A 27,720-nucleotide genomic window follows, 5' to 3' on the forward strand; every position below is an offset into this window, starting at 1 on the left:
CCACTTTGATCTTTTGTACCTCTCTGATGGTGAAAAAGCAGTGGAGATTATCTGCAACTGTAGAGCCAGTGTAGCTGGCTCCTATTGCTTTCCTTAACCCCAGCAATCTTCAGTATAGGGAACATGGCTGAAAACAGTGCACTTCAATTAACCAAGATGCTCCCATGGAGACAATTGTTGCTGGCTAGAATACGTGCAATTCAAGCCTCTCCAGCTTCTGCTGAGGCAAAGCTGGGAAGAGAATGATGGATGCATAACTGGGCCCCCACACTGAGCCAAATGAACTTAACAGAGAATCTGGCTCTACTTTCCTAAAGATACAAGATCACATACCCATACATTGTGAGAAAGAATACTGCATTTAAAATATCATTTCAATATTCTTTTCAACAAGTCTTTTCCTGAAAAGCTGAAACATGAACACTGTGACACTCTGTGCCTCAAAGAGACACTCTGCACCCCATATTCTTCATTGGTGATATAATCATCATATGTTCTGTACAAAGTATGCCTTGTGAGGTATCATTTTAAAAGTCTTAATTTGTTGAACATTAATATCCTCTTAAGTTGTATGTGCTATCATTGTATATGAAGTTTCGCTATGTATGTGCCACTGAAACATGTGAGGTTGGGAACACCCACAAGCAGCCTTTCAGGTACAACCATAAAATGCCAATCAATGTTGATGGCCCCTGGAGAAGAATACAAACACTCACAAGGATTACCCCAGGAACTGTGAACAATGGAAATCTCTCAGAGATAGCACTACACAATGGGAACTGTTTGACTCAGATCACAGCAAAAGATCTTTCCAGCAAGATGGAAGAAGCTATAAAAAGGAGAACTGACATGACCGCTGGGCCTCACTGCCCATACAACACAACACCTGGAAACACCTAAGGAACAGAGACTGAACTGGGGGAGCAGGGTCCCAGGCAGGAAAGAAGGAAGCCTGCCTGTGTACGGAAGCTTGGTGGACTGTTTGTACTGTCTAACAGGGTGAGACACTGCTTGATTCAAATCCTGTCCAGTTTAGAGAACTCAGATTGTGTTTTTGATTTATTTCTTATGGTAATCTACTTTGATCTGTTTGCTATTACTTATAAATCACTTAAAATCTATCTTTCTGTAGTTAATAAATCTGTTTTATATTTTACCTAAAACAGTGTGGTTTGCTTGAAGTGCGTAGGGAATCTGCTCAGGAACAGGGGCTGGAGCATTGTCCTCTTCACATCGAGGAAGGGGCAAACTGGGTAATAAATTTATACTGGTCAGGCTTTTGACCAGGGCAAGGCAGTACAGCTCTGGGGTCCTAGGCTGGGGAGCTGTGAAGAATTGGCTGCAGCCTCTCTATTGTTGTTTCATGCAGCGAATGGCCAAAGCCTTCATGTAGCTGCAGCTGGGTGTTTCCCTGCCTGTGTGAGTGTCTGTGTGAGTACAAGTCCTGGAGGGGATTGTAGCTTGTCACAGCATCACGGAGTTAGAGGAAGACAGGCTGGTGAGACAGAGGGCTCAGTACCCCAGTTACAGGTTGCACCACAGGGGGAAACCCATCACAAACACATGCTAAAGAGCCATACAAAACACCTGCATTAATTCTGTAATCAGAAGAAAAAGATTTTCCCGGTGCCAAGCACCTACAGATCTAAGTGATGTCAACAGGCGCTGCTGATCCTCAACACTTAAAATCAATGCCAGTGTATACAGTGCTGTGTATCTATATCGTGCTTTATAAAACACAGAACAAGACTGGGTATTGCTTCAATAATTTACTTAGTGTATCTGCCATACATGAGAATAAGATCATATGTCAAAAATTGCTATGCTCATTTTATTACTACAGATATAAATGGTGCATCCCTGGACCAACCTGGCTCCTTCATCCCAGACAGAATTCCACTAGGTGCTGGAACTAACGGTGCGGGGGGTGCTGCAGCACCCTCTATCTTGAAGTGATTTCCATTAAATACAGGGTTTACAGTTGGTTCAATGGCTCTCAGCACTCCCACTATAAAAATTGTTCCAGCACCCCTGTCCACCAGTCAAGGTCAGATTTCATTTTCATCAGACACTCTGTAGGAGTGCCATTAGCAGAGGCTGCCGAGACAATGGTGCTGACTCAGCATGTCCATCAGCCACTCTGGACACATCCTGCCTGCCAGGCAAGCACTGCCTACTTTTAGAGTGTACTGATTTGTTGCATGGTCCCTGACAGACAGAAGATTGCAAGTATTTGTGCCACTGCAATCCCCCCAGTCTTAATCAGACTTTCTGTCAGCACAGACCCTGGACTGAATCTAGTCAATGGTCTCATTTTTTCTCACTGTTACATCAGTGCAAGCTTTAGAATGTACTTTGAGTAATGGAGAGGAAGCAGGGGAGAGAGAAAAAAATAAAATTCTAGAAACAAAATAGAGACTTTGATCCTCTTATTGCAATGGAAGTGTGGTAGTTAATTATCATTGCGGTTTTATTTTATGGGAATCACTTTTCTACAGGCAAGTACAGGCTGTAAGCATTTGAAAAAAAAAAGTGTCTGGTACTCCTGAGGGAGATGAAAGGCAAGATATTCCTAATGCCCCTCTCCTCTCACACATACCTCACCCCATACCGACCTCCATTCTACCCCATCCACACACAGACACCCAAATGTAATAACTCTCCACCGGCCCCCACTTATCCTGACAGCACACACACACACACACACACACACACACACACACACACACACATCCCAGCAGACCTGACATACATCACTGCAGCCCCGAATACCTCAGCCTCATCAGCCACAACCCCCAACATTCCCCACTCACCCCCAACTACATCAGCCCCCCAACATCTCTCACTCACCCCAACTCTTACCCCACCATCCCTCAACATCTCTCACTTGCCCCCAACCTCTCATCCCACAGCCCACCAACAATTCTCATCCCCAATCCTTCACCCACCACCCCAGGGACCTTCTTGGCCACTCACTGACACCCCACCATCCCATTCCTGTCCTGGACTAAGCTGGCTCCTCCTGATCCTGACTGCTCAACTCCACTTCCCACACTCACACAGCCACATGTAACCCACACACGCTGCTCAGGTTTGGTGCAACTGGGCCAAACTTCAGTGAAGGGCATTGTGACACGGACTGGAAAGGGTCACAGAGCTGCTCAAGTTTGGCTGGCTACTCCTCTGTCATGACAGAGAGGAAGCTATGCCATATTTAAGTGAGTGGCATTGCACTACTGCACTGTTAATTTTTTTTGCCCTGTTTGTCGGGATCCCTCCTCAAATGGAGGGTGCACATTGGTTAATCTGGGCCTGGCCACGAATCATCTTGCACAAATTGGGCTTGATAATCTTAAATTTTATACTTCCAGTTAGCCTTTGGCTGAAATTTGTAAGATCTGGAAAGGAGCCTGGTCATGGCCAGAATAGAGCCAGGGTGGGGGAGAGCCAGCAAAGCCACTTAGCCAGCATAGCAGTGTTTTTAATTAAATAACAAGCATTCTAGAAAGTAAGTTCCCATAAGTATTATTCACCTAGCTGCTTTAATTACTGTAACTGAACGGGCATTATTGTGCCTTACATTTTACGTTAGGGAGTGCAATAGTTCATGTGGTTTCCAAATAGAGACTAGGATCTGTGGTTTGGCATAATAAAAGTTGTGGTTTTGTGTGAGAGGCAAAGATGGATCATAACTCATCTCTTTGTCCAACTGAAAGGCAACAACAACCCCAAAGGTTTTTGAATCCTATAAAGGAATGGTTACTTACCCTACAGTAGCTATGGCTATTTGAGATGTTGTCATCAGTGTGGATCCCATAGTAGGTGTGCATGCACTTCATGCATGTTAGATTGGAGTCTTTTGAATAGCAGTGTCTGCCAAGGCAGCCAGTGTGGCCCTGTGCCTCCTCGTGCATAAAGGGCAGAGTGCCTATGACCCTCCCTCAGTTCCCACACAATGCAAAGACTGTGGCTGTGGAGGGCTCCATAAAGTAGAGACAGAGGTTGGATCATAAGATCCACACTGCTGACATCTTGAGGAACCACAGCTTATCAAAAGGGCAGAATGTTTTAAAAGCAATAAGCAGTTAAGGGTCTTAGGTGTCGGAGCCTGCACTGAGCACAAGTTGTGTTGGGCTTCCTATAATTGAGAACCTTTTCCAAGAGGAATAAGTCTCTCTCATAAATGTCTTCCTGCTCTGTATCAGGAACTCCTGAACCTGTAAGGAGCAGTCTCTTTCAGTAGTATTCAGCCAGTCAACAGCCATGCTGTCAGATGCAGTGACTTCGGATCTGGATGCAGCATCTGGCAATAATTCTGTGATAACAGGTCTGTTTGCATGGTTGTAGCCATGTTGATCACAGGATATAAGAGACATATATTTAACTGGACCAACTTCTGTTGGTGGAGGGACACCACCAAATATTACCTCACCTACCTTGTCTCTCATATATGCTTGGACCAATACCGCTACAACAACATATCAAACTATGGAAGATATAAAATTTTGCTATTTAAAATTGAATCTTCACAACATGAAGAAGGGAGCCAGACTGAACAACATTTACTTCCTGAACAGATGCAAGAAACAAAATTTCATCCCCGGAAGACTCAACATCTATAACCCTCTGACCACTACTTACAACTCCAAATATGCTGAATGGCTCTGCAGAAGGATCTCAAAAAACAACAACAACAACAACACAGGAATCATCTCCTGTACCTTACATATGCCAGAAGGGATCACCTCAAACAAGAAATGATCACATGTTTTCACACACTGGAATAAAAAGAACATGCAGGAAACCCAAAACAGCTATCAGGACACCCAGATGACAGCCATCCAACAGAAAAACCAAAAGTGGAACCAACTACAACTCCACAGCCAACAGTACACCACCTCCAGGAGAAACCATGACACCAAGACCCACTACACAGACATTACATGACACTCCAACATCATTAGCCTATCAAGACTGCCCCAACCAGAACTGAAGTATCTGTACTTTCCAAGGCCTGGTCCACACTAACCCCCCACTTCGGACTAAGGTACGCAAATTCAGCTACGTTAATAACGTAGCTGAATTCGAAGTACCTTAGTCCGAACTTACCGCGGGTCCAGACGCTGCAGGCAGGCTCCTCCGTCGATGCCGCGTACTCCTCTCGCCGAGCTGGAGTACCGGCGTCGACGGCAAGCACTTCCGGGATCGATCCCAGAAGATCGATCGCTTACATCCGGACCAGGAAGTAAGTATAGACGTACCCCAAGAGGCTGAATTTCTGCCTCACCACAGAACCTGATATTATGCTAACACGTGAAGAACTAGAAGAATTCTTCCGCTGACCCTGCCTCAATGAATTCTTTCACAATGAAGACAACACCATCCACAACTACCAAAACCCCACCAAGTCATAAGAAAAAAAAATCATTTAACTGGACTCCCCAACAAATGAAACCACACTGGATCATTACAGCAACTGCTTTAGGAAGATTCATCAGTTAAATCCTTAACAAACATATCCACCACAATCTCTCTCCCACTGAGAGGATAGCTATACAGTCCCTGAAATCTAACCACTAGATAGCGATGAAAACAACAAAGAGGGCACCATCGTAGTCCTTAATCATGATGACTACATCAACGAGGCCAACATACAACTCTTTGACACCACCTATTATAAAGAACTCAAAGAAGACTCAAATATACCATCAAATCCTTCCCCAAACAACTCCGAGAAAAACTCTTCAACCTCATCCCCCAGGAACCCTCTCCTGGGACTTTCTATGTGCCTCCCAAGATAAATAAAAAGGGAAGCCAGGCAGACCCACCATATCTGGCAACAGCACTCTTAATGAAGGAATATCAGGACTCACTGAAGCCATCCTCAAAAGGCCACTCACCACACAAAAGGCCAGCTTCCTCCAAGACAATATCAACTCACTCCAGAAACTCCACAACATCAACTTCCCCCACAACACTATTCTTGCCCCCACAGATGTCACGTCCCTATATACTAACATCCCTCACCAAGACAGCATCATTGCTTGCCTCAAATTCCTCCTAGATAATGTGCAATGCTCAGAAATCCAACCTAAACACATTGCCAAACACATCCATTTCATCCTCACCCACAACAACCTCACTTTTAACTACAAACACTTGGTCCAAATCATGGGAACAGCCATGGTACTAGGATGGCTCCCCAATATGCCAACCTCTGCATGGGCCATCTCAAGGAAGAATTTCTGGGGGGAAAATGCATCACAAACTTGATGATATACCTGAGATACATCCATGATATTTTAGTCCTCTGGACAGAGGACCTGAACTCCCTCATAGATTTCCACCACAACTTCAATAACCACCACCCATCCATCAAACTCTATCTAGAACACTCCCACACCAGCATCAACTTCCTGGACACCGCAATGAGCTTCAACAATAGAATCCCACAGACAACCATAAACAAGAAACTCACAGATCACCACACTTAACATCCGAGATCCAGAAACCACCCCAGACACACCAAGAAATCTGTTATCTACATGCCAAACCTCAGATACCACAGAATTTGCTTCAAAGAGAAAGTCTGGGATACACACCTAAACACACTTAAAATTGCCTTCACTAAACAAGGACACTCCATCAGAGATGTCAGTCAGTGAATGGGCCACCCAAATACCCCAGGAGAACCTGCTTCAATACAGGGGGGGAAAACACTCACCACACACTCCTTGTTGTCTCCCACCACCCCACACTGGAACCCATACATCATCAAACAATAACAGCCCATAATTGATGGGGACCACATCCTGAAAGAAATCTTACCCAAACCCCCTCTTCTGGCCTTCAAACAACCCTTCAACCACACTAAGCTCATCATCAGAAGCAAGCTCTGCACAGACTGGGACAAACCAACTCTAAGCAGCACCAGGCCCTGCCAGAATAGCAAATGTAAAACCTGCAGACATACCTCCTCTACTACAATGATCAATACCCCCCATAACACACCTTTCGAGAACAATGGATCCTATACGTGCTGACCACCATACATGGTGTATCTCTTCCAGTGCATCAAATGTCCTAACAACAACTATGTGGGTGAAATCAGAAAATCACTATGCTCTCGAATGAGCTCACACAGAAAAATGATGAAAGACAAAAAACACTGTATCACTTGTGTGTGATCACTTCACAAAGCGATCACTCTATATCAGACCTCTCAGTTTCCTCAAAGGAAACTTGCACAACCTCAAAAGATGAGCTTAGGAACAAATTCATAACTCTGCTAGACACAAAAAAACATGGATTGAACAGAGACATGGGTTTTATGGCTTATTACAACAATTTGTAACACACCCTACTGCCTGCTACCCCTTAATTGCACACTTCATTTTAAGTCATCTCCTACAGCATATGTGAATCCCTTATGGTTTACAATCTGTTCCAGCTTCTATTTGGCTCAGACATTCTGGTCACCTTCCCAAGACCTGAGGAAGACTCTGCGAAGCTTGAAAGTTTGTCCCTTCCACCAACTGAAGTTGGTCCATAAAAGTTATTACTTACCTACTTTGTCTCTCTTATGACAGGTCTAGGAAGTCTGGAAGCTTGGGGGCTAGCCATGAATTCAGCAGTGAGATGATGAGGTGGGACTACATCCTTACGGCTCATCTGGTGTCTCGTCAGGGAGTAGACAGACCTGAGCTAAAGTTGAAGATGCCACATGCGAAGTCTGGCAAGTGACATCATGCAAGTGAACTCTGACATGTGGCCTAACAGTCCACGGCAAGCTTGTACCACAGTGACAGGAATCTATCTTCTGGAAGATAAGCTCTTGCCAACCAGCAGTCAATTGTGGTTCTAATGAACTCTGTCATCAGCGATGGGATAAGAGAGGATTCTTCATTGTTCACCATGAGACCTACCCAGATGAATAGATAGCATATTCCATGCTTTCCATTATCTCTTTCTGGGATTTGCTTCTGATAAGTCAATTGTGCAAATAATGGAAGACGTGAATGGCCTCCTCAAATGTGCTGCTACCATTGCTAGACATCATGTGAAGACCCTCAGTGCCCTGAAGAGTGTGAATGGCAATACTTTATATTGATAATGGTTGGGCATTACTGTCAATCTCAGGTACTTCCTGTGTGCTGGGTGGATGGCTATGTGGAAGTAGGCATCCTGTAAGTTTATGAAAGCCATGAACCAGTCTTGAACCTGATCAGGTGGAATGACGGAGACAAGCGTTACCATCCTGAATCTGAAACAGCATAAATATTTGTTCAGTCTCCTTAGGTTCTGGATAGGACGAAGACCCTCTTTCTTCTCTGGAATAAAGAAATACCAGGAATAGGAGCTTCTCCCTTGAACTCCTATGGTACCTCTTTTATAACTCCGAGATGAAGCAACAAAGGCCACTTTTGTTTGTAGGTCCTCATGAGAAGAGTCCCTGAAGATGGATGGGAAAGGGGGAAGAACGTGACAAACTTGGAAATATCTGTATTTTTTTATGAATATGGTGCATGCCCCTGTATGTTTGTTATGAGTTACTTGCTATGGAGTTAAATAGAAGGGGGCAGTTAAAGGGAGAAATGAAATGAAATGAACAAGAAATGAAACAATAGTAAAGACAGGACACCTGGGGTAAACAGCTTCAAAGGAGATAAGATAGCAACGGCTGGGCCATCAATTGGGAAGCAGGTATCTAGCTGGCTCCATCCAGGCTAGAATGGTTTACTTTTCCCAGACCAAAACCTAGTATAAAAGGGGATCCTAAACCTTAAAGGTGCTGGCCTCAAGAGGGAGGCAGAGGGGTGAGTGGGTTATCGGCAGACTGAGATAGACACCCAAACTGAATGAGAGACACAGTGACTGCAGCAAGCGGATTGGCTCTCCTAACCCAGAGATGGGAATATGCTGGACATACCTGAACTACAGATAGAGAGAAGCAACAGAGAGTCCTGTGGCACCTTTAAGACTAACAGATGTACTGGAGCATAAGCTTTTGTGGGTGAATACCCACTTCGTCAGACGCATGTAATGGAAATTTCCAGAGGCAGGTATAAATATGCAGGCAAGAATCCGTCTGGAGATAACGAGGTTAGTTCAATCAGGGAGGGTGAGGTCCTCTGCTAGCAGTTGAGGTGTGAACACCAAGGGAGGAGAAACTGCTTTTGTAATTGGCAAGCCATTCACAGTCTTTGTTTAATCCTGATCTGATGGTGTCAAATTTGCAAATGAACTGAAGCTCAGCAGTTTCTCTTTGAAGTCTGGTCCTGAAGTTTTTTTGCTGCAAGATGGCTACCTTTACACCTGCTATTGTGTGGCCAGGGAGGTTGAAGTGTTCTCCTACAGGTTTTTGTATATTGCTATTCCTGATATCTGACTTGTGTCCATTTATCCTTTTATGTAGTGACTGTCCAGTTTGGCCAATATACATAGCAGAGGGGCATTGCTGGCACATGATGGCATATATAACATTGGTGGACGTGCAGGTGAATGAACCGGTGATGTTGTAGCTGATCTGGTTAGGTACTGTGATGGTGTTGCTGGTGTAGATATATGTGGGCAGAGTTGGCATCAAGGTTTGTTGCATGGATTGGTTCCTGAGTTAGAGTTGTTATGGTGCGGTGTGTGGTTGCTGGTGAGAATATGCTTAAGGTTGGCGGGTTGTCTGTGGGCGAGGACTGGCCTGCCTCCCAAGGTCTGTGAAAGCGAGGGATCATTGTCCAGGATGGGTTGTAGATCACTGATGATGTGTTGGAGAGGTTTAAGCTGAGGACTGTAGGTGATGGCCAGTGGAGTTCTGTTGGTTTCTTTCTTGGGCTTGTCTTGTAGCAGGAGGCTTCTGGGTACACGTCTGGCTCTGTTGATTTGTTTCCTTATTTCCTTGTGTGGATATCGTAGTTTTGAGAATGCTTGGTGAAGATCTTGTAGGTGTTGGTCTCTGTCTGAGGGGTTGGAGCAGATGCGGTTGTACTTCAGCGCTTGGCTGTAGACAATGGATTGTGTGGTGTGTCCGGGGTGGAAGCTGGAGGCATGAAGGTAGGCATAGCGATCGGTGGGTTTTCGGTATAGGGTGGTGTTAACGTGAATGTGGTGTCTAGGAAGTGGACCTCCCGTGTAGATTGGTCCAGGCTGAGGTTGATGATGGGGTGGAAGCTGTTGAAATCGTGGTGGAATTCTTCTAGAGTCTCCTTCCCATGGGTCCAGATGATGAAGATGTCATCAATGTAGCGTAGGTAGAGAAGGGGCATGAGTAGACGAGAGCTGAGGAAGCGTTGTTCCAGGTCAGCCATAAAGATGTTGGCATATTGTGGGGCCATGCGGGTGCCCATGGCGGTGCCACTGGTCTGGAGGTATATATTGTCACCAAATTTGAAATAATTGTGCGTGAGGATAAAGTCACAGAGCTCAGCAACAAGTTGTGCTGTATCATCATCATGGATACTGTTCCTGACAGCTTGTATTCCATCTGTGTGTGGGATGTTTGTGTAGAGAGCCTCCACATCCATGGTGGCTAGGATGGTGTTTTCTGGGAGATCACCAATGCATTGTAGTTTTCTCAGGAAATCAGTGGTGTCATGGAGATAGAGAGGTTAAGCCTAGGTAAGAAAATGTGTGTACAGGACTTTTAAGTTAAACCATTTTCCTAACCTTAGGGATGCCGGATGCTTGTACCCAGGAGGCCTGTCTCCTGGTGACAGCAGTGGTTATTGACCTGGTGGCCATCTCTGTGCATCCGTGAGGAACTTGCAGAATTGTTTTTGCTTCCATCTGGCCTTCCTTTTTAACATTTTTCAATTCTTCCCTACTGTCCTGTCACAGTTTGGTTAAGAAGGTGGTCACTCCCTCCTAGGAAAGAAAATTATATATCATGAACAGAGCCTGACAGTTCATGATATTGAACTGTACTGAGGCAGAGGAATATGCCTAATGCCCAAAGAGATCCAGCTTCTAAGGGTCTCTTTCTTTTGGTGCGCCCTTAGTGGTTTTCAATTTTTCTTGTACTTCTGATGTCATCAGTGACCTGGATTAGGATGGGCTTATAAATATTTGTAGCCCTTCTGTAATACCTGGTACCTATTTTCTACCCTCTTTGATGAAGGAGGGAAAGGGGCCAGGGTCTGCCAAAATCTCTTCTCTAGTTTGAGTATACCCTCATTAATGGAGAGAGCAATCCTCGCTGGGATTGGTGAGCTCAGGATATCAAAGAGTGTTGTTTTTTTCTGGATAACCAATGTATCTATGTCTAGGGTCTCTGCAATGAGGGTCAAAAGTTCCTAAACGTCTGAGATTGTCTGGTGCCAATTTGATTCCTTTGGTGTGGAAGGAGATTGTTGGGGTCTCTCCCTTGCCATGTCCACCTGCTTACAGAGAGGGACATCTGGCTCCAGCATGGGAGCTATAGCTAATGATGTTTCTCCTTCTTTGGCATGATAGGTCAAAGGATGATCTGGTGCAAGAAACATGCAAATGTGGTCCTCAGAATAGCCAAGGCAGCATGTTGTATGGCCAGGTTGAGGTTTGCCAGCCCACTGGTATTCATGTTTTATTTGCCCTGACTAGGCAGCTGATAGTACTTCTTGTAGGTTCCTCTTCTGATCACAAGGGAGACAGGTCTCTGCTCGAAGGTGGTGAGAACAAATGGGCTTGGAGAAGATGACAAGCAGAATATTTCCTCAACTGGTGGTGTAGTGAAACCTTGGTGCCAGGGGGAAACTGCACTGAAAATGATCTTGCAACTGAGAATATGTCAGGTGGAAATACCACCAGTATGTATCTCAGGATTGCAACAGGTTCAATCTTCAATACCAGTCCTGATGCTTGTAAGGTGGATGATTTGATGTTAGCACTGAGGTTGGCACCAAGCCACTACTTCTTTGAGTTGTGCCAGTGGTTGAGCTTGTGTGTCCAGCTCTTGAAGCCATAGAGGGCTTAGAGGTTTTGTCTCTGGAAGACTGGTATTTCTGAGCTTCCTTGTGAGATGACCCCAAGGGATGTTCAGAGCTCCATTTCTGCCTGTGCTACATCTGGCCGTGCCTCTTGATGTGTCTTTGGCATTGGTGGTTTGGACACCAGGTCTGTTGGTAACGGGGTTGATGCCAAGAATGCCAGTCCTGACATTCTCACCTCCTTCTTCATTGCCTTTTTCCTGCTGCCAGACTCTGATGTGCAGTGCCTGCTTGAGGAGGCACTAACCAAAATGACTTTTTCAGCTCCAGTTTGGTAGCTGCCACTTCCTACAAGTTGAAAGCAATCCACATAGACTGCACTAATAGATGCAGTTTGAGAGTAGTGTGTCTGAATTTACAGGTTCTGAAGAAAAAGGAGTGGCAAACCAAACATCTGTCCAGGATGTGACTTCCCACCAGGCAGCACAGGCAGTGATTGTGGCCCCGTGTAAGCAGAACAAGAATGTCACATCATGGGAAGCTGGGTGCCTCGAAGTCCACCATGATGATGGTGGTTGGAGCAAAGCGCTTGACCCCAGTGTATGGGGGGCGGGGAGTAGTTCATAGAATCATAGACTTTAAAGTCAGAAGGAACCATTATGATCGTCTAGTCTGACCTCCGGCACAATGCATGCCACAGAATCTCACCCACCCACTCCTGTATCAAACCCCTAACCTATGTCTGAGCCATTGAAGTCCTCAAATTGTGGTTTAAAGACTTCAAGGTGCAATGAATCCTCCAGCAAGTGACCCATGTCCCACGCTGCAGAGGAAGGCGAAAACCCCCCAGGGCCTCTGCCAATCTGCCCTGGAGGACCCCAAATATGGCGATCAGCTAAACCCTGAGCATGTGGCCAAGACTCACCAGCCAGACACCCAGGAAAGAATTCACTGTAGTAACTCAGATCCCACCCCATCTAACATCCCATCACAGGCCATTGGGTATATTTACCACTAATAGTCAAAGATCAATTAATTGCCAAAATTAGGCTATCCCATCATACCATCCCTCCATAAACTTATCAAGCTTAGTCTTGAAGCCAGATATGTCTTTTGCCCGCACTGCTCCCCTTGGAAGGCTGTTCCAGAACTTCACTCCTCTGATGGTTAGAAACCTTCATCTAATTTCAAGTCTAAACTTCCTGATGGCCAGTTTATATCCATTATACTGGCACTAGAAAAGGTTCAGAAAAGGGCAACTAAAATGATTAAGGGTTTGGAACGGGTCCCATATGAGGAGAGATTAAAGAGGCTAGGACTCTTCAGCTTGGAAAAGAGGAGACTAAGGGGGGATATGATAGAGGTATATAAAATCATGAGTGATGTGGAGAAAGTGGATAAGGAAAAGTTATTTACTTATTCCCATAATACAAGAACTAGGGGTCATCAAAAGAAATTAATAGGCAGCGGGTTTAAAACAAATAAAAGGAAGTTCTTCTTCATGCAGCGCACAGTCAACTTGTGGAACTCCTTACCTGAGGAGGTTGTGAAAGCTAGGACTATAACAGAGTTTAAAAGAGAACTGGATAAATTCATTGTGGTTAAGTCCATTAATGGCTATTAGCCAGGACTGGTAAGGAATGGTGTCCCTAGCCTCTGACTGTCAGAGGGTGGAGATGGATGGCAGGAGAGAGATCACTTGATCATTGCCTGTTAGGTTCACTCCCTCTGGGGCACCTGGCATTGGCCACTGTCGGTGTCCACATTGGTACTGAGCTTAAATAATTCCTCTCCCTCCCTGGTATTTATCCCTCTGATATATTTATAGAAAGCAATCATATCTCCCCTCAGCCTTCTGTTGGTTAGGCTAAACAAGCAAAGCTCCTTGAGTCTCCTTTCATAAGACAGGTTTTCCATTCTTCAGATCATCCTAGTAGCCCTTCTCTGTACCTCTTCCGGTTTGAATTCATCCTTCTTAAACATGGGAGACCAGAACTGTACACAGTATTCCAGATGAGGTCTCACCAGTGCCTTGTATAATAGTACTAACACCTCCTTATCTCTACTGGAAATACCTCGCCTGATGCATCCTAAGACCGCATTAGCTTTTTTCACGGCCATATCACATTGGCGGCTCATAGTCATCCTGTGATCAACCAATACTCCGAGGTCCTTCTCCTCCTCTGTTACTTCCAACTGATGCGTCCCCAGCTTATAACAAAAATTCTTGTTATTAATCCCTAAATGCATGACCTTGCACTTTTCACTATTAAATTTCATCCTATTACTATTATTCCAGTTTACAAGGTCATCCAGATCTTTCTGTATGACATCCTGGTCCTTCTCTGTATTGGCAATACCTCCCAGCTTTGTGTCATTCGTAAACTTTATTAGCACATTCCCACTTTTTGTGCCAAGGTCAGTAATAAAAAGTTTAAATAAGCTTGGTCCCAAAACCGATCCCTGAGGAACTCCACTAGTAACCTCCTTCCAGCCTGACAGTTCACCTTCCAGTATGACCCTTTGTAGTCTCCCCTATAACCAGTTCCTTATCCATCTTTCAATTTTCATATTGATCCCCATGTTTTCCAATTTAGCTAATAATTCCCCATGTGGAATCGTATCAAATGCCTTACTGAAATCGAGGTAAATTAGATCCACTTTGTTTCCTTTGTCTAAGAAATCTGTTACCTTCTCAAAGAAGGAAATCAGGTTGGTTTGGCACAATCTACCTTTTGTAAAACCATGTTGTATTTTGTCCCAATTACCATTGACCTCAATGTCCTTAACTACTTTCTCCTTCAAAATTTTTTCCAAGACCTTGCATACTACAGATGTCAAACTAACAGGCCTGTAGTTACCCGGATCACATTTTTTCCCCTTTCTTAAAAATAAGAACTATGTTAGCAATTCTCCAGTCATACAGTTGTTGAACCTTCCTTTTTCTTTTGAAAAGTATAATTTGATTGTATATTTTTGAAGACAGAAAAAAGAATTCTTCAATTAACTGTTTTCTTTTAAACACTAAGGTTAGCAAACACTAAAAGAGAGTAGCAGATTGTCACTGTTGGGTTCCATCTCGCTGCCACAGGGGATGAAAGGGAACTAAGGAAAGGCTGCACCTGCTCCATTTTTTATGCCCTCCTACAGAAGCACAAGATGGCACAGGCACAGCCCCAACAGACACTGCTAGTCAAAAGGCTGATCTCATTGCACATGAGGTGCATTCACATCTACAGTAGGATCCACACTGACACATATTTGAAGAGGAACACTTGACTGTGATTTGGTACAAAAATCCATCTGTATCAACATTTGATGTGCCACTTTCCCCATGCAGCAAAACCAAATGTCTTGTCTTCACATTCCAGTTCTGCACAACTCTGCCACATTCCAGTTCTGCACAATCTCACCTCCTCCCTTTTTTACTCCTTCTGCCTGATTTTCTCTCTAGTTAATATCCCTTTTAAATCTCCCTATTTTCATCTTTTTGCCTTTCCTTACTAGCCTTTATTCCTTGAATTCACTCCTTTACATTGTGTGCCAAATGACTTCCCTGACCTCATTGAAGTTCCTCCTAAAACATACTGTTTCTGGTGAATGAGAGGTCATCAACAACAGAAGTGAGTTTAAGGAAAAAATTAAATAATATGCCTACACCATTTTGAACCCATTATCTGTATTACATACCCAACCTGTATTATCTGATTTAGGGCCAGATACTCATGGTGAGTAGTATCTCATTCCTCAAATGCTTCCAATGGAATTAGTGGGAGCACTCAAAGAGTAAGGTATTAGCCAACATGAGTAAGGATATCAGAATCTGACCCTGACAACGTAAGCTCCTGGGGCAAAGACTATGTATTTCTCCAGGTTTTGCACAGTGTTTAGCGCACTTATGGAATTAAATTAATAATGATAATTATCCAACATTCCTATCAGCTGCTCTGAAGATTTTATTTAGCCATTTTATACCCCCCCAACACAGCATTAGATAATAAGGTGCGACAGCAGGCTCACTCCTACTTGAAAGTTAAGGTGCCCAAAATCAACCAGGGCAAGGACCATACAAAAATAAAGGAACAAAGTTTTAAATAAAACAAAGTCAGATCCTAATGACATGGACAGAACATGGAAATTTAAGCATAATTTTATCATCATCTACACAATGATAACAATGAAATACAATCAGACAGATTCTATAATCCAGAAAAACTGCTGCAGAATTGGGCTCAGTAGTTCTAAACTGACCTTACCTGCATCAAACATTTCAAGCAGATTAACTAAAGTCTCAAATGCTGCAAGACGCACACTGCTGCCTTCATCTCTCGCTAGTTCTACTAATTCAGGAAGCACTACATTTTTTGTTAGTTCTGTCCTGCAAAGCAAGCAAAATGGTTAGGGAAGACAAATAACGAAACAATGTTTACATAGCATCAAACCCAATCTCACCCAACATAACTTTCTCCTGAAGGCTGTATAGTTACTCTTCAATTTCCTAATTAGGAAAAACTGAAAAAAACTGCAGGAAAACAAAAATTAAAGTAAAAACAAAACAAAACAACCTCCGGAGATTTTGTAGCCAGCTAAAAAACAGACTAAAGTTTAAAATACAAATCATCCCCTCTCATGACTAAAGAAAATTACTTAGCTTATCTCAAATAACAGATTTTTCCAGATTGCACTTTATGTACAAACAGCAAAGAGTTATGATGATTTAATGTGGGTCACACAGAAGAGTTCTCTGCAAGAGTATTCAGAAACTCTCACTGTTACAAAAGAGCAAGGTCTTAAATGTAAATGACAAAATATAAGCCATGACTACTGAAGATGCATGGGAATAACTTGTCCTCACTACATAAGATGGCACTGGCCAAAGGTAAGCCCTTCTACATGGAAGGCCTGCTGCCATTATCTGGAGGAGTTGTGAGGCTGCCTGACTGGCTGACCCAATATCAGTGTTGGGTTCTTCAAAGCCAGTTCTAGGGAAGTGAGGGAAGGGGATCCTTCTTTCCCAGTTGCTAACAATATCTGTTGAAGGTAGTCTCGGCAACTTGAGTCTCAACATCTGCTACGGATTGGAATATGAAGGGCTGGAATGAGATTTCAATCTTTCATCAATTTGAAGATTGAAGGGGGAGAGACATTTTCATGGCATGGAATTTCATGGAATGAGATCATCTGTACAGAAAGATGAGGTGGTATGAGCAAAATGGGAGAGAGATCCATTTCCTTGCGCAATGACACTAAAGTGGGGGTAGTCAACATCATTTGGCATGACTGGGAAATTGTTTATGATTATGAAATAATGAGCATCAATAAATGGTAAAGAAAAGGAATGATGTCATGCATGGCTGCAATATTTACATAAATGCAATGATATATCTTGTTAGCAGTGCCTTGATTCCACTACTTCTTAAGCCATCCTCAATACAGATCACTGCTACAATTTACTCTCCGTAAATACACACACTCATAACTAGATCCTGTGAGATTAAAGATGACAACTGAGGGCATGTCTACACTACATCTTATGTCGGCATCATTTATGTTGCTCAGGGGTGTGAATAAACAACCACCCAGAGTGACATAAGTTACATTGACATAATCAGTGTGGTCAGCGCTGTGTCGGCAGAAGAGCGTCTCCTGCCAACATAGCTATCCTCCAGACATGCCAAACCCGCAAAAAAAAAAAAAAAAAAAAAAAAAACCCCCGCAGAAATTGGGCTTCTTTTTGGCTTAATTGGCTTGAGAGTTGCGTGTTGGCTAGTTTTTGGCTTGTAGCTTGTTGCAGCTTGTTGCTTCTTTTTTTTTGATCGGCTCCCGGCAAGCAGGGGCAAGGGTAAGCAAGCAGGGGCAAGAAGGGGAGAGCGTGTCAGGATGCACAGTGGGCCCACCAAGTCCCAGACTGCACGCCGGGGGGATCTAGTCACATAAAGTGTTGGGGTTCTTAGGGATTGGCTTGGTCTGGCCTTGTTTTGAAATGGGATTAGCTTGATTTTTGGCTTATTGTGAAAGTCGGGTGCTTATTTACTGCGTGAAAGTTGGCAACTGTGCTATCCTTGTTCGCAGGGGCTGGAGCAGTTAAGCGAACAGGAGAGCTCTCTCCCATCGGCTTACAGCCGCTACATTAGAGAGCTTACAGTGTAGTCTTAGTCATGGAGAAAGCAGGAGAGGGGACCAGGCAGAGATACTCTTAGACATAGAGCACAGCTTACGGATACAGATACACAAGCAATAAAGGAGGTGGGGGAAGAGAGAAAGAAACAGCTGTTCACCAGTTGATAATTATTTATGAAATGTTTTTCCTTCTTTATTAAACCGCCTTTGTGGAGATTGTTAGCCACTAGCGACGCTGTTATCTCTCACCAGTTGGCTTTGGTGTAGAATCTATCACTTTATGCAAACTTCAGTTTTTCCATTTATAGTGTATTTGTTCCTGCTTGGGCTAAAAATGAGACCACAAGATGATGAAATTTTCTTCATTTCCTTTCTCAGAGTATGATTTTGTAATACAAGAGCAAGCCATTTTTGATACCAAAGAGAACAGCATTTTTCCTTCTTCAGCTTCACTTAACGTACTGGCCTTGGACTTTTTTTGTGGGGGAAGACAAGGTAAAGGTCCATATTTTCCTTCTCTCCTTTTCATCAGGACCTATTATAGCTAACTTGGATTTAAAAGAAAAGAATGAAAATAAATCTTCTACACTTTTCCATATATCCTCGTACTTCTTTTATGTCACTTTATAGGAGCCACTTTTTGCCTCCACAAAAAAGGCATTAGCAACTTTATTTTTTGCCTCCTCTCTATAGGTTGTCACAGCAAGTGAGAGATTCTGAAAGTGTGATATAGCCACTGTAGTGTCATACATTTTAATAAATAAAACAGATTATTTGATGGACTTTGTTACATGTTGCCGTGTAACCTCCTTTCCACACATACCATAAATCAGAATTAGTTTTACTGATATTAGATTAGATTATTTTATAATCCACCCTCCCACAAAGGAAATAACATTTTACAATAGTGTGTGTCACTTATACATTATTGTCAACACCAAATGCATCATAATGGCATCCTACCTGCTGATGGAGCCAAAGAAATTCAGTGAGAAAATTACTGGAATCAATAGATTGAATCCCAAAGGAAAGAAATATCAACGAACAGGTGGAAGGGTGCATTAAGAAGGAAATAAGTGAACATATGGTCAGGAGTGGGGGGTAAAAATGCAATCCAAATGAGACCCAGGAAGGCAGGGAGAAAGAGAGAAAATGAAATCACAAGCTGATGGGGAACAGGAAGAAAGCTGAAACAGACATTTCCAAAATGTGTTTCTGTGGATTTCCATTTTGGAACCATTAAAAATATACTTAATTTTTGACAAAGATTTAAAACAAATATGACAACTAGAAAAAAGAATCAGTTGTTTATAATTTGTGATAAAAGCATGTCATTTCCAAAAGATGATGCAGCTACCAATGTGCGGTACCAATCCGTACATTTTCCATGCAATTTTTACTCTTAATACATATACATATATTGACATATAACATAATCAGAGTGGACTATAATAAAATGATCTTAAAATTTACATTCTGTATTGAGATAGACAAAGTGGGTAAGGTAATATTTTTTACTGGCCCAACTTCTATTGGCGGAAGAGACAAGGTTCAAGCTTCATAGAGCTCTTCTTCAGGTCTGGAAAAGGTAAGTAGAGTGTCATAGCAAAATACAAGTTGGGATAGATTGTTAAGCATAAAGCATTAATGCTTGTTGCAAGAAACCACTTAAAAATTAAGTGACCAATTAATGCTTAAAAGCTTATCTTTTCCACCAGCAGAAGCTGGTCCAATAAAATATATTAAAACAAAATGTATTTTAATATAAAACATCGTAACTATTTACTTATGCTAAACTGTCTTTTGGGGTGGAGGGAGGTAAGGGGATAATACAGGACCTGATCACTTAAGCAAGTGAGTAATTTGAATAAGCTCAATGTCTTCTAAAGTTACTCATGTGCTTAAATGTTTGCAGGACAAAGCCCTTACACAGCAACTATTCAAAGCACTTCTAGTTAATTTTATTTCCTATCTCAAATAAAAGGTAACTGGCAAATTAATCTGGCAGTCCTTGCACTGCATGGTTTTATTGAAATAGTGTTAATTTAACCATGCTACTAATACTTATCTTTTACTCTAACCGCTTAGTAGTTACACAGCCCAGTTCATCACACCCAACTTCAAAAGGGTTAAAGACACAAAGAAGAATCATTTCCACACATGTTGGTACTCCAAAAAAAAAAAAAAAAAAAAAAAAAAAAACCCAAACTGCATTTGTACAGTACCTTTCAAAGATAGGCTTTAATTTCATCCCCTCCCTTAGTGCTCTTCATAGATTTTAATGCCAAAAGGGACCATTTATGATCATCTAGTCCTGGGGTGAGCAAACTTTTTGGCCCGAGGGCCACATCTGGGTGAGGAAATTGCATGCAGGTCCATCAATGTATTGCTGGGACAGGGGGTTATGGTGTGTGTGGGGGGGTGTGGTGTGCAGGAAGGGGCTCAGGGCAAGGGGTTGGGATGCAGGAGGGGGTGCAGAGTGCGGGACGGGGCTCAAGGCAGGAGGTTAGGGGGCTCAGGGCAGGGAGTTGGGGTGCGAGGTGCAGGAGGGGTTCAGGGTGTGGGCTCCGGCCTGGCACCACTTATCTCAAGCACCTCCGGGGCGGCAGCAGTGCACAGCGGGGCTAAAAGGCAGGCTCAATACCTGCCCTGGCCTCGCACCGCTCCCGGAAGTGGCCAGCATGTCCAGCAATGGCTCCTGGGGGTGGGGTAGGGCAGGTGGCTCCACTGCGCACTGCCCTTCCCTGTGGGTACCATCCCCGAAGCTCCCATTGGCCACAGTTCCCCGTTCCTGGCCAATGGGAGCTGCGGGGAGTGGTGCCTGCAGGCAAGGGTAGTGCACCGAGCCCTCCCCCAGAGGCCGCAGGGATTTGGTGCCAGCTGTGGCCGGGAGCAGCACGGGGCCAGGACAGGCAGGAAGCCTGCCTTAGCCCTGCTGCACCATGGGGCTGGCAATCCCGTGGGGCGGATTGAATGCGCTGACGGGCCGGATTCGGCCCGTGGGTGTAGTTTGCCTTCCCCTGATCTCATATGATCCCTCTCTGCATAACACAAGCCAGCGAAACTCACCGAGTAACTTGTGCATCAAGCCCATAATGTTATGTACTGTTCATATCTCCTAGACAAGAACAGAGAGGTAGACAGCTACATCTGCGTTTCTGATAGGAATTTCAGAGGGTAAAAAAATTAATCTTTGTGCCCTGATTCTGTGGCACCTTATATGTTGTATGATCAAGACAAGACACTATAAGTTTTAACTTGTCTATAAGTTCAACAGAGCCTTCTCTAGTGCTATATTTATAACTTTAAAAAAATGAAGAGGCTTTCAAGCTTATATAAACAGCTGCCACAGAATTTACATTTACTATAAGTAATCAAAACATGTTTATCATCCTTTTGCAAAGAGTGGCAGTTAGTTTTAAGAACTAGGACTCCTTCCAGATTGTCTTCCATCTTTGTGTACCTACACATTAAACAACTGATATCAGCTGAATCTTCCCATTGATTTCAAGGGGCTTTGAATCAGACCCTTTTCAGAAAAATGGTTTTTGTTCACATGGTAGTTACAAAAATACATTCCTGAATTACATAAAGCGTAAGTGGGTGAAAGCTGTGGACAATTAATTGAAAGACTGCAATACGCCTTGAATATCAAATAATTTAACATGCAGGGATACACGTTTTAAATTTTGAAGAGTTTTTAGATTACTACTAAATACTTTAGAGTTATATTTTACATTTTGTAGTAAATTTTGCAAGTTATACTCACCCTATTCCTTGAGCTATATGTTCCAGTTGCCGACACATGCAGGATCGAACTTCATATTCTACATCTTGGCAGAGCGATTTTACCAGTGGAAGAATTTCCCTTTTAATGCTAAAAATTTGAACATTTTAAATTAATATGAAGAACTAAGTATTTGTAAACTCTATTTAATGAACACATCTGATTCTAGATGGTTCACAGTATTCTTAACTTGACCCTTCATACAGCAACATTTATAACCTTTATGAGCAGGTATTGTAGGGCAGGGTGATAAAGTACAACTGACAATTTTGAAGCTTATAATTATAAATAGTATAGAACTTTACAGCATATTTTTATAACTAAACTAAAATACAAAATGGAATTTTCACAGAAGAGTATTATCCATATTCACCGCAATTTGTTAGTATTTCATTTGAAGGATTTTCAAACCTTTGAAAATACTGTTTAAGTATAGTGTTACTTTTAATAAAGATACTTAATAATCAACTTCAGTACAATATTTAGACAGCTGCTGTATGAATACATATACATTGTATAAATTGAAATGAAAGTCCTAGTTATTTTTGTCATCATCAGCTGCTTGCAAACATAACAAAATATTAATTTTAATGTAAATGGCTGTTTTTTAAAATTAAAAACTAGGGTGCAATAACTTAAGTCCACTAATCCGGACATTAGACTGATCTGTTCTAGTATCCAGTAAATCAAACAGGACCCTCCAAATCAGTATTTATACACTTTGTTGTTGGCCAGTTCTCTATTACATTCTAACAGATTCTGCTACAGCATACAGACAGCTCTGTCCTAAAAATATACAATCCACACAATGTGAATGGACTCAACAGGATAGCATTATCCCAACCGTGGGCACGAAACACAGAAGCTTAGTTTGTAAGATAAACAGCTTCTTTTTTTTTTAATTTGTTTTTGCAGATCCATCAATCTAATCTGAAGAGACTATTGAGCAGTTCACCCCACTGTAGAGTGGGAAACCATTTGCCAACCACTTGTCCATAATAAACATGGCCTTTAAGATATTCTAAGACCCTACCAAATGCAAAGTCGAAGGAATGGATTTCCAAAACATCAGAACAACTGGTTTGTGCTGCTATGTCTTCCATCTCTTTCACTCCTTAAGGTGAAAGAAGCCCCAATGAAGTAGGAATAAGTGCACACTGGACCTCTGTTGCAAGACCTGACCTACATAGTCCTGGATGCTCTTTGGCCCTTCTTTGGAGGAGGTTTCAAACAGCAGAACGTATATATTAAAAAAATCCTTATTTCAGTCCAGATAGAATTTAAGGAATCTTGAAAAACTTCTTAGAATACAGAAGGAAAGGAAATCTCCAGGCTGATATGGAAACCTTGTGCCCACTTTGGGAAGAAAATCTTGAAGATGAACTTGTCTTTATGCAAGGTGAGGTCCAAGTCATCCTGTGGTTGCACAGCATCTAAAATAACAGGGCATCAATCCTGAGTGGGACCTTGGACACTATCACAATACAGATAATAAAATAAAATAAAATAAAATAAAAAAAGGAGGCCTGCTCAAGCGTTTCTAGTATCCAAGCTCTTCTAGCCAAGAAAGTATTTCCAAGAAGGGATGTTTGAAATGGAAGAAAATGAAATAGTACAATTCCGTTTAGTCTTCGGAAAGGTTACAATCAAAATCAGATTCCAGGAGACAATAATAAGTCTAACTCTAGATTACAATATTCATTAATAGAGTCTATCATTATTTAAAACAGCAACATAGATATTCATAGCACTATACAAACACATACATAACAAAGGCTCCAATCTTGCAAATTGATTATTTGCAGATTGACCCAGCATCCATACCAAGTCAACTGTTATTAATGGTAATAAAAAATTGTGGTCAATCTGGAACCATAGGAGCTTCCCCCCCCTTCACGTAAGGATTCTGATGTCCAATTCTTTCCTTGCAGCTGGAGTTATGAGCTGCTTTACTTGATCTTTCTAAGATTTCAGATTTCCAGGAATCAGATTTAGAACCTCTGTAAGCCATGGTCTGTGCATGCTTACAGTACGACAGAAAGCCCCATTCTGTTCTATGTACAAATGAAGGTTCTTTTGAGGTTGGAAGTCTTCTTTATGGTTGCATCTAGTCTTCCAAATAACTTCATTTAACAGAACGAAATTAGGAACAATTTACAGCAGTTCACTTCAAGTACACCGCCACATGGCCCACTTGTTTACCTTTCATGGTATGCTAAGTTGTAGCATCTTGGCTAGATTAAAAGCAGCCTCACAAAAAAAGGCCAAGGCCAATGCACACACTATTTAGACTTCCTTTTTCATGTTAAAAACAACAGCTTGGTAAAGGTAATCATTCCCATTTCTTTTACCCAGTCCTAACTGGCTCTGGTAAAATAAAAGTTTTGACCAGAAATCAGCCAATCATCGAAGTATAAGTAGCCCTCCCAACAACTGCACAATCATCAGGTCATCATAAACTATGCTTAGTGTAGAACCTAAGCAGGAGCTGTACTCTGCAACTATCCGCAAGAAAAGATTCCACCCACATCCCAATGACAGGTACTGCAATGAGGGGGTTGCATAGAGTCAGCTATACCAACCTTATGTCATCTAAAGATTCCCCTACAACAGGGAACACTCAGCTGCCCACTTAAGCAAGTTTTACGTGGGAAGAGGTGGAGCAGGGGCAGGGCCTCATGGAAGGGGTGGAGTGGGGGCGGGGCTGGGGGCAGAGGGTGGGGGCTTTTGTACCTTTATATGAAAAGGTGTTAGTGATGCGGCCCTCGGGCCAATGTACTAGTCCTCATGTGGCCCTCGTGGTGATTTGAGTTTGAGATCCCTGCTGTAGAGGGACCTGGGGTCTGGAACTTGGCCCAGAAAGGTAATCTCAAGGGAACCCTTTTTTTAAACTTTGAGACTCTGGGAGTCTGATAAGACCCTGAAAAGGCTCTGAGGACACTAATGTCTCATCTAGACAGTCCTGAGGCACGGTTATTAATGTTGCCTGCACAGGAAAGGCTAGCTGAAAAGGGCTTATTTAATACAGGGCTGATTAAACTGATGGTAGAAGGTAAATAAGGTAGTATGGATGTTGTGGGGCAGATAGTTTCTAGGGCTTTTACTTCTGTTAGGTATTTCTAGGTTCTGCACTGCTGTCCAAATCACTGACTTTCGGTCTTGGAGGTGGAGGAGATCAGGTCAACAGCAGTTGGCTACTGCTGTGTCCCCCATGCAGTTATGACAAGAAGAAAATCCCAAGCAAAGAATTCTGAAATCTGGCCACACAACTCAAAATTTAGAAACAAGATTTTGCCTTTAAGACAAGAGAGTTTTAAGTTTACCAATTCCTTTACTGGAGATTTTAAAATAGATTTTAATGAAATGCATCAGGAAGGCTTGGAAGAGTCTGACTGCACGTGAGGAGACAGAATTAAACCGGCAGGCTCATCAGGAGTGTGGATGCTCTCCTGTTGTTTTTGATAAGCAGGCATGGTTATGCCTCCAAAAGCTGCAAGCAGGCTGAAAAACCATTGTTTAGATCTGTGGACCTTCCTACACAGAACAATAATCTAGAGAAATGACATGAAAAATGGTGCTCCCAAGGTAACCTCTTGACTGGTCGAAGAATGTACACAGGGAAGTTGAAATCTGATGACAACAGCAATGTTTGAACATGCTGAGTACTGTGACCTACCTAATGAACATCGCTTATAGCTAATTAGTATTATGATGGATGGATCTGTAAGAACAAAAGCATTCAATTTTTGTACAATAGAGAAAATTATGTAAATCTACTTCTTGTAATATTATCCACTGGCAAAGACATTGTGATAAACATTAAATCTGAAACACATACACACAAACTACTCACATATGAGTTTCAAACTTGTTAGCTAATTTTCCCAATATTTTACAGCTAACTAAGCGAGACTGAAGTGTTTGGGAAAGCTGTGCCTTGGAAACAAGTGGGTTCAGGATCTATATGGAAAAAATGGGAGGAAACATTTAACAGTAAAAAATGTATTCCTGCTGTTAAAAAGTCTAGAAGTACATAATACAAATGTCAATTACTTTCCCCACAAAATTAGGTTGTGATCATAATAATGCACACATTAAGACTACTAAGAACCTTGCATTTTAGTGCCAACTATAGTATATAACAAATGTATCTTGGCCCAAGTTCTAGTTTATGATTCACATCACAGTTATAGCCATTACACCTTTGCAACATTACATCTATCTTCTTGTGTTTTTATTTAGAGAATAAATTCTATAAGCATATTTATAGATATTATTTGGGGAATTTTCACACAAAGGGCCCCCTTCTTGGAAAAACCCAGAAGAGGAGGAGGGAAAGGAAATAGTATGAATCTCTTCTTGCCAATTTTTCTCCAGGGACACCCCCTTTGATGTGAACTCTGGTGGCCATATACCCTCCCAACCTTGAATATCTCTGGGATCCATAGGGAAGGGATTCCATGTGCAGCCATGACCCACTGCTGCTTCTGCTGGAGCTGTGCGACCATTTGCTGGATCTCCTCCACGATCCCAGAGGATCAGCGGTCAAAGGGAGCCAGAGGAAGATAATATGCCTAGTTGTATTATCGCCTGATGAGAAATCGCCATGGAAACCCATGTGCAGAGTAGGGCAGGGTGCTGCAAAGAAGGGTACCTCCCCTGCTCTGCCTCAGCTCTTCATCCAACCTTTCATGCACAACCCCAGCGGAATTGAACACAGGCCAGAAAGGGTAGCAGTGCTGCAGAAGCAGCCCTTCCCATCATCTTACTGTGAAAATGTGAACAGATGAACAAGCTAGAATTAGTACACAGAATGTGTTACCCATCATAACACTTAGTGAGGAAATAAGTCATACAGGTTTTGTAGGTACCATATATTATTATTATTATTTAATATCTGAACAAGGAGAGCACCCAGAACATGTCAGACACTTTCCAAATATTTAGCAAGACACAGTCTTTTCCCTAAAGTGCTCTGAATTTAAGACAGTCCTCCAATTTCCATTACAATAAATAAAATGAGAAGAATCTAAGTGTCACAATACAAAAATGAAATAATTAAGAAAAGCCTTATATCATGTGGTCTTATCCAACTGCTGTCCTAAAAGTGCCTCAGCAATTGTATTATACACAAGGTACATTGTTATGAGGACATCCTATCATTTTATTGTGTTTTAAGGAAAAAGTAGGAAGCAAGTTGACATTTTCCCTAAGTGATCATTTTTAAAATTACATTACAGAAACACATTGGTTCTAGCAAAATTAATTTATTTTGTTATTGTTAGCCTTTTACCCTTTAAAAGCTATTTTAAAAGCAACGATGGATTTCATTTACAAGCACATTTTAAAAATGTTTTTATAAAGTACAAATGATCATTAAGGGGCAGGTGACAGAATTTTTCCCTACCCCCAGAGCCATAATGTAGACACAAAATACACAGTGTTTGCAGGCTGACCTCCAAATAAAGACCTCAGGCTTTGATCCACTGAGAGGAACTTAAACCCTCAAGTCTACTAAACCTATAGCATAAAATTAAGTTCAGTGCCAATCCAGAAGTTTAAGTTACTAAAACAAAAATTCTTTTGTTAGAACATTCTTCCACTTTTACTATCATCTCCGAAAATGAAAACACAGACCCTCCAAAGCACTTTATTGATGATACCTCATTTAAAAATACTGTAGTCATTGTCTGTTGATGTATACAAAAGCCTTTTAAGATGACCTCCCATCCACCCCCAACACATTCCTTTACTACACTATGTTCTACAATACATAATAGCCTGATTTTCACAGGTGTTGACCGCTCATTACTCCTGTTGAAGCAAATAGGAATTGCAGGTACTCCAAGCTTTTGAAAATCAGATCATTATTCATAAAAATCTTTAATCTATTCTCCATTAATGTTTCCAGGAAAA

General features: G+C 42.2%; 1 protein-coding gene across 1 annotated transcript in view; it reads right to left on the bottom strand.

The window, feature by feature from the left end:
- Window positions 1-27,720, bottom strand: part of PPP4R4 (protein phosphatase 4 regulatory subunit 4) — a 115,690-nt gene that overhangs the window by 33,122 nt on the left and 54,848 nt on the right. Inside the window, exons 6-8 of the mRNA XM_065403997.1 lie at window positions 25,658-25,764; window positions 21,787-21,894; window positions 16,154-16,275 (exon numbers count right to left, since the gene is read on the bottom strand). Coding sequence (XP_065260069.1) covers window positions 16,154-16,275; window positions 21,787-21,894; window positions 25,658-25,764 — 337 coding nt within the window. The remainder of the gene's footprint in view (window positions 1-16,153; window positions 16,276-21,786; window positions 21,895-25,657; window positions 25,765-27,720) is intronic.

This window comes from Emys orbicularis, chromosome 4 (genome assembly GCF_028017835.1).
Source record: "Emys orbicularis isolate rEmyOrb1 chromosome 4, rEmyOrb1.hap1, whole genome shotgun sequence".
In the NCBI taxonomy this organism is placed as follows: domain Eukaryota; kingdom Metazoa; phylum Chordata; order Testudines; family Emydidae; genus Emys; species Emys orbicularis.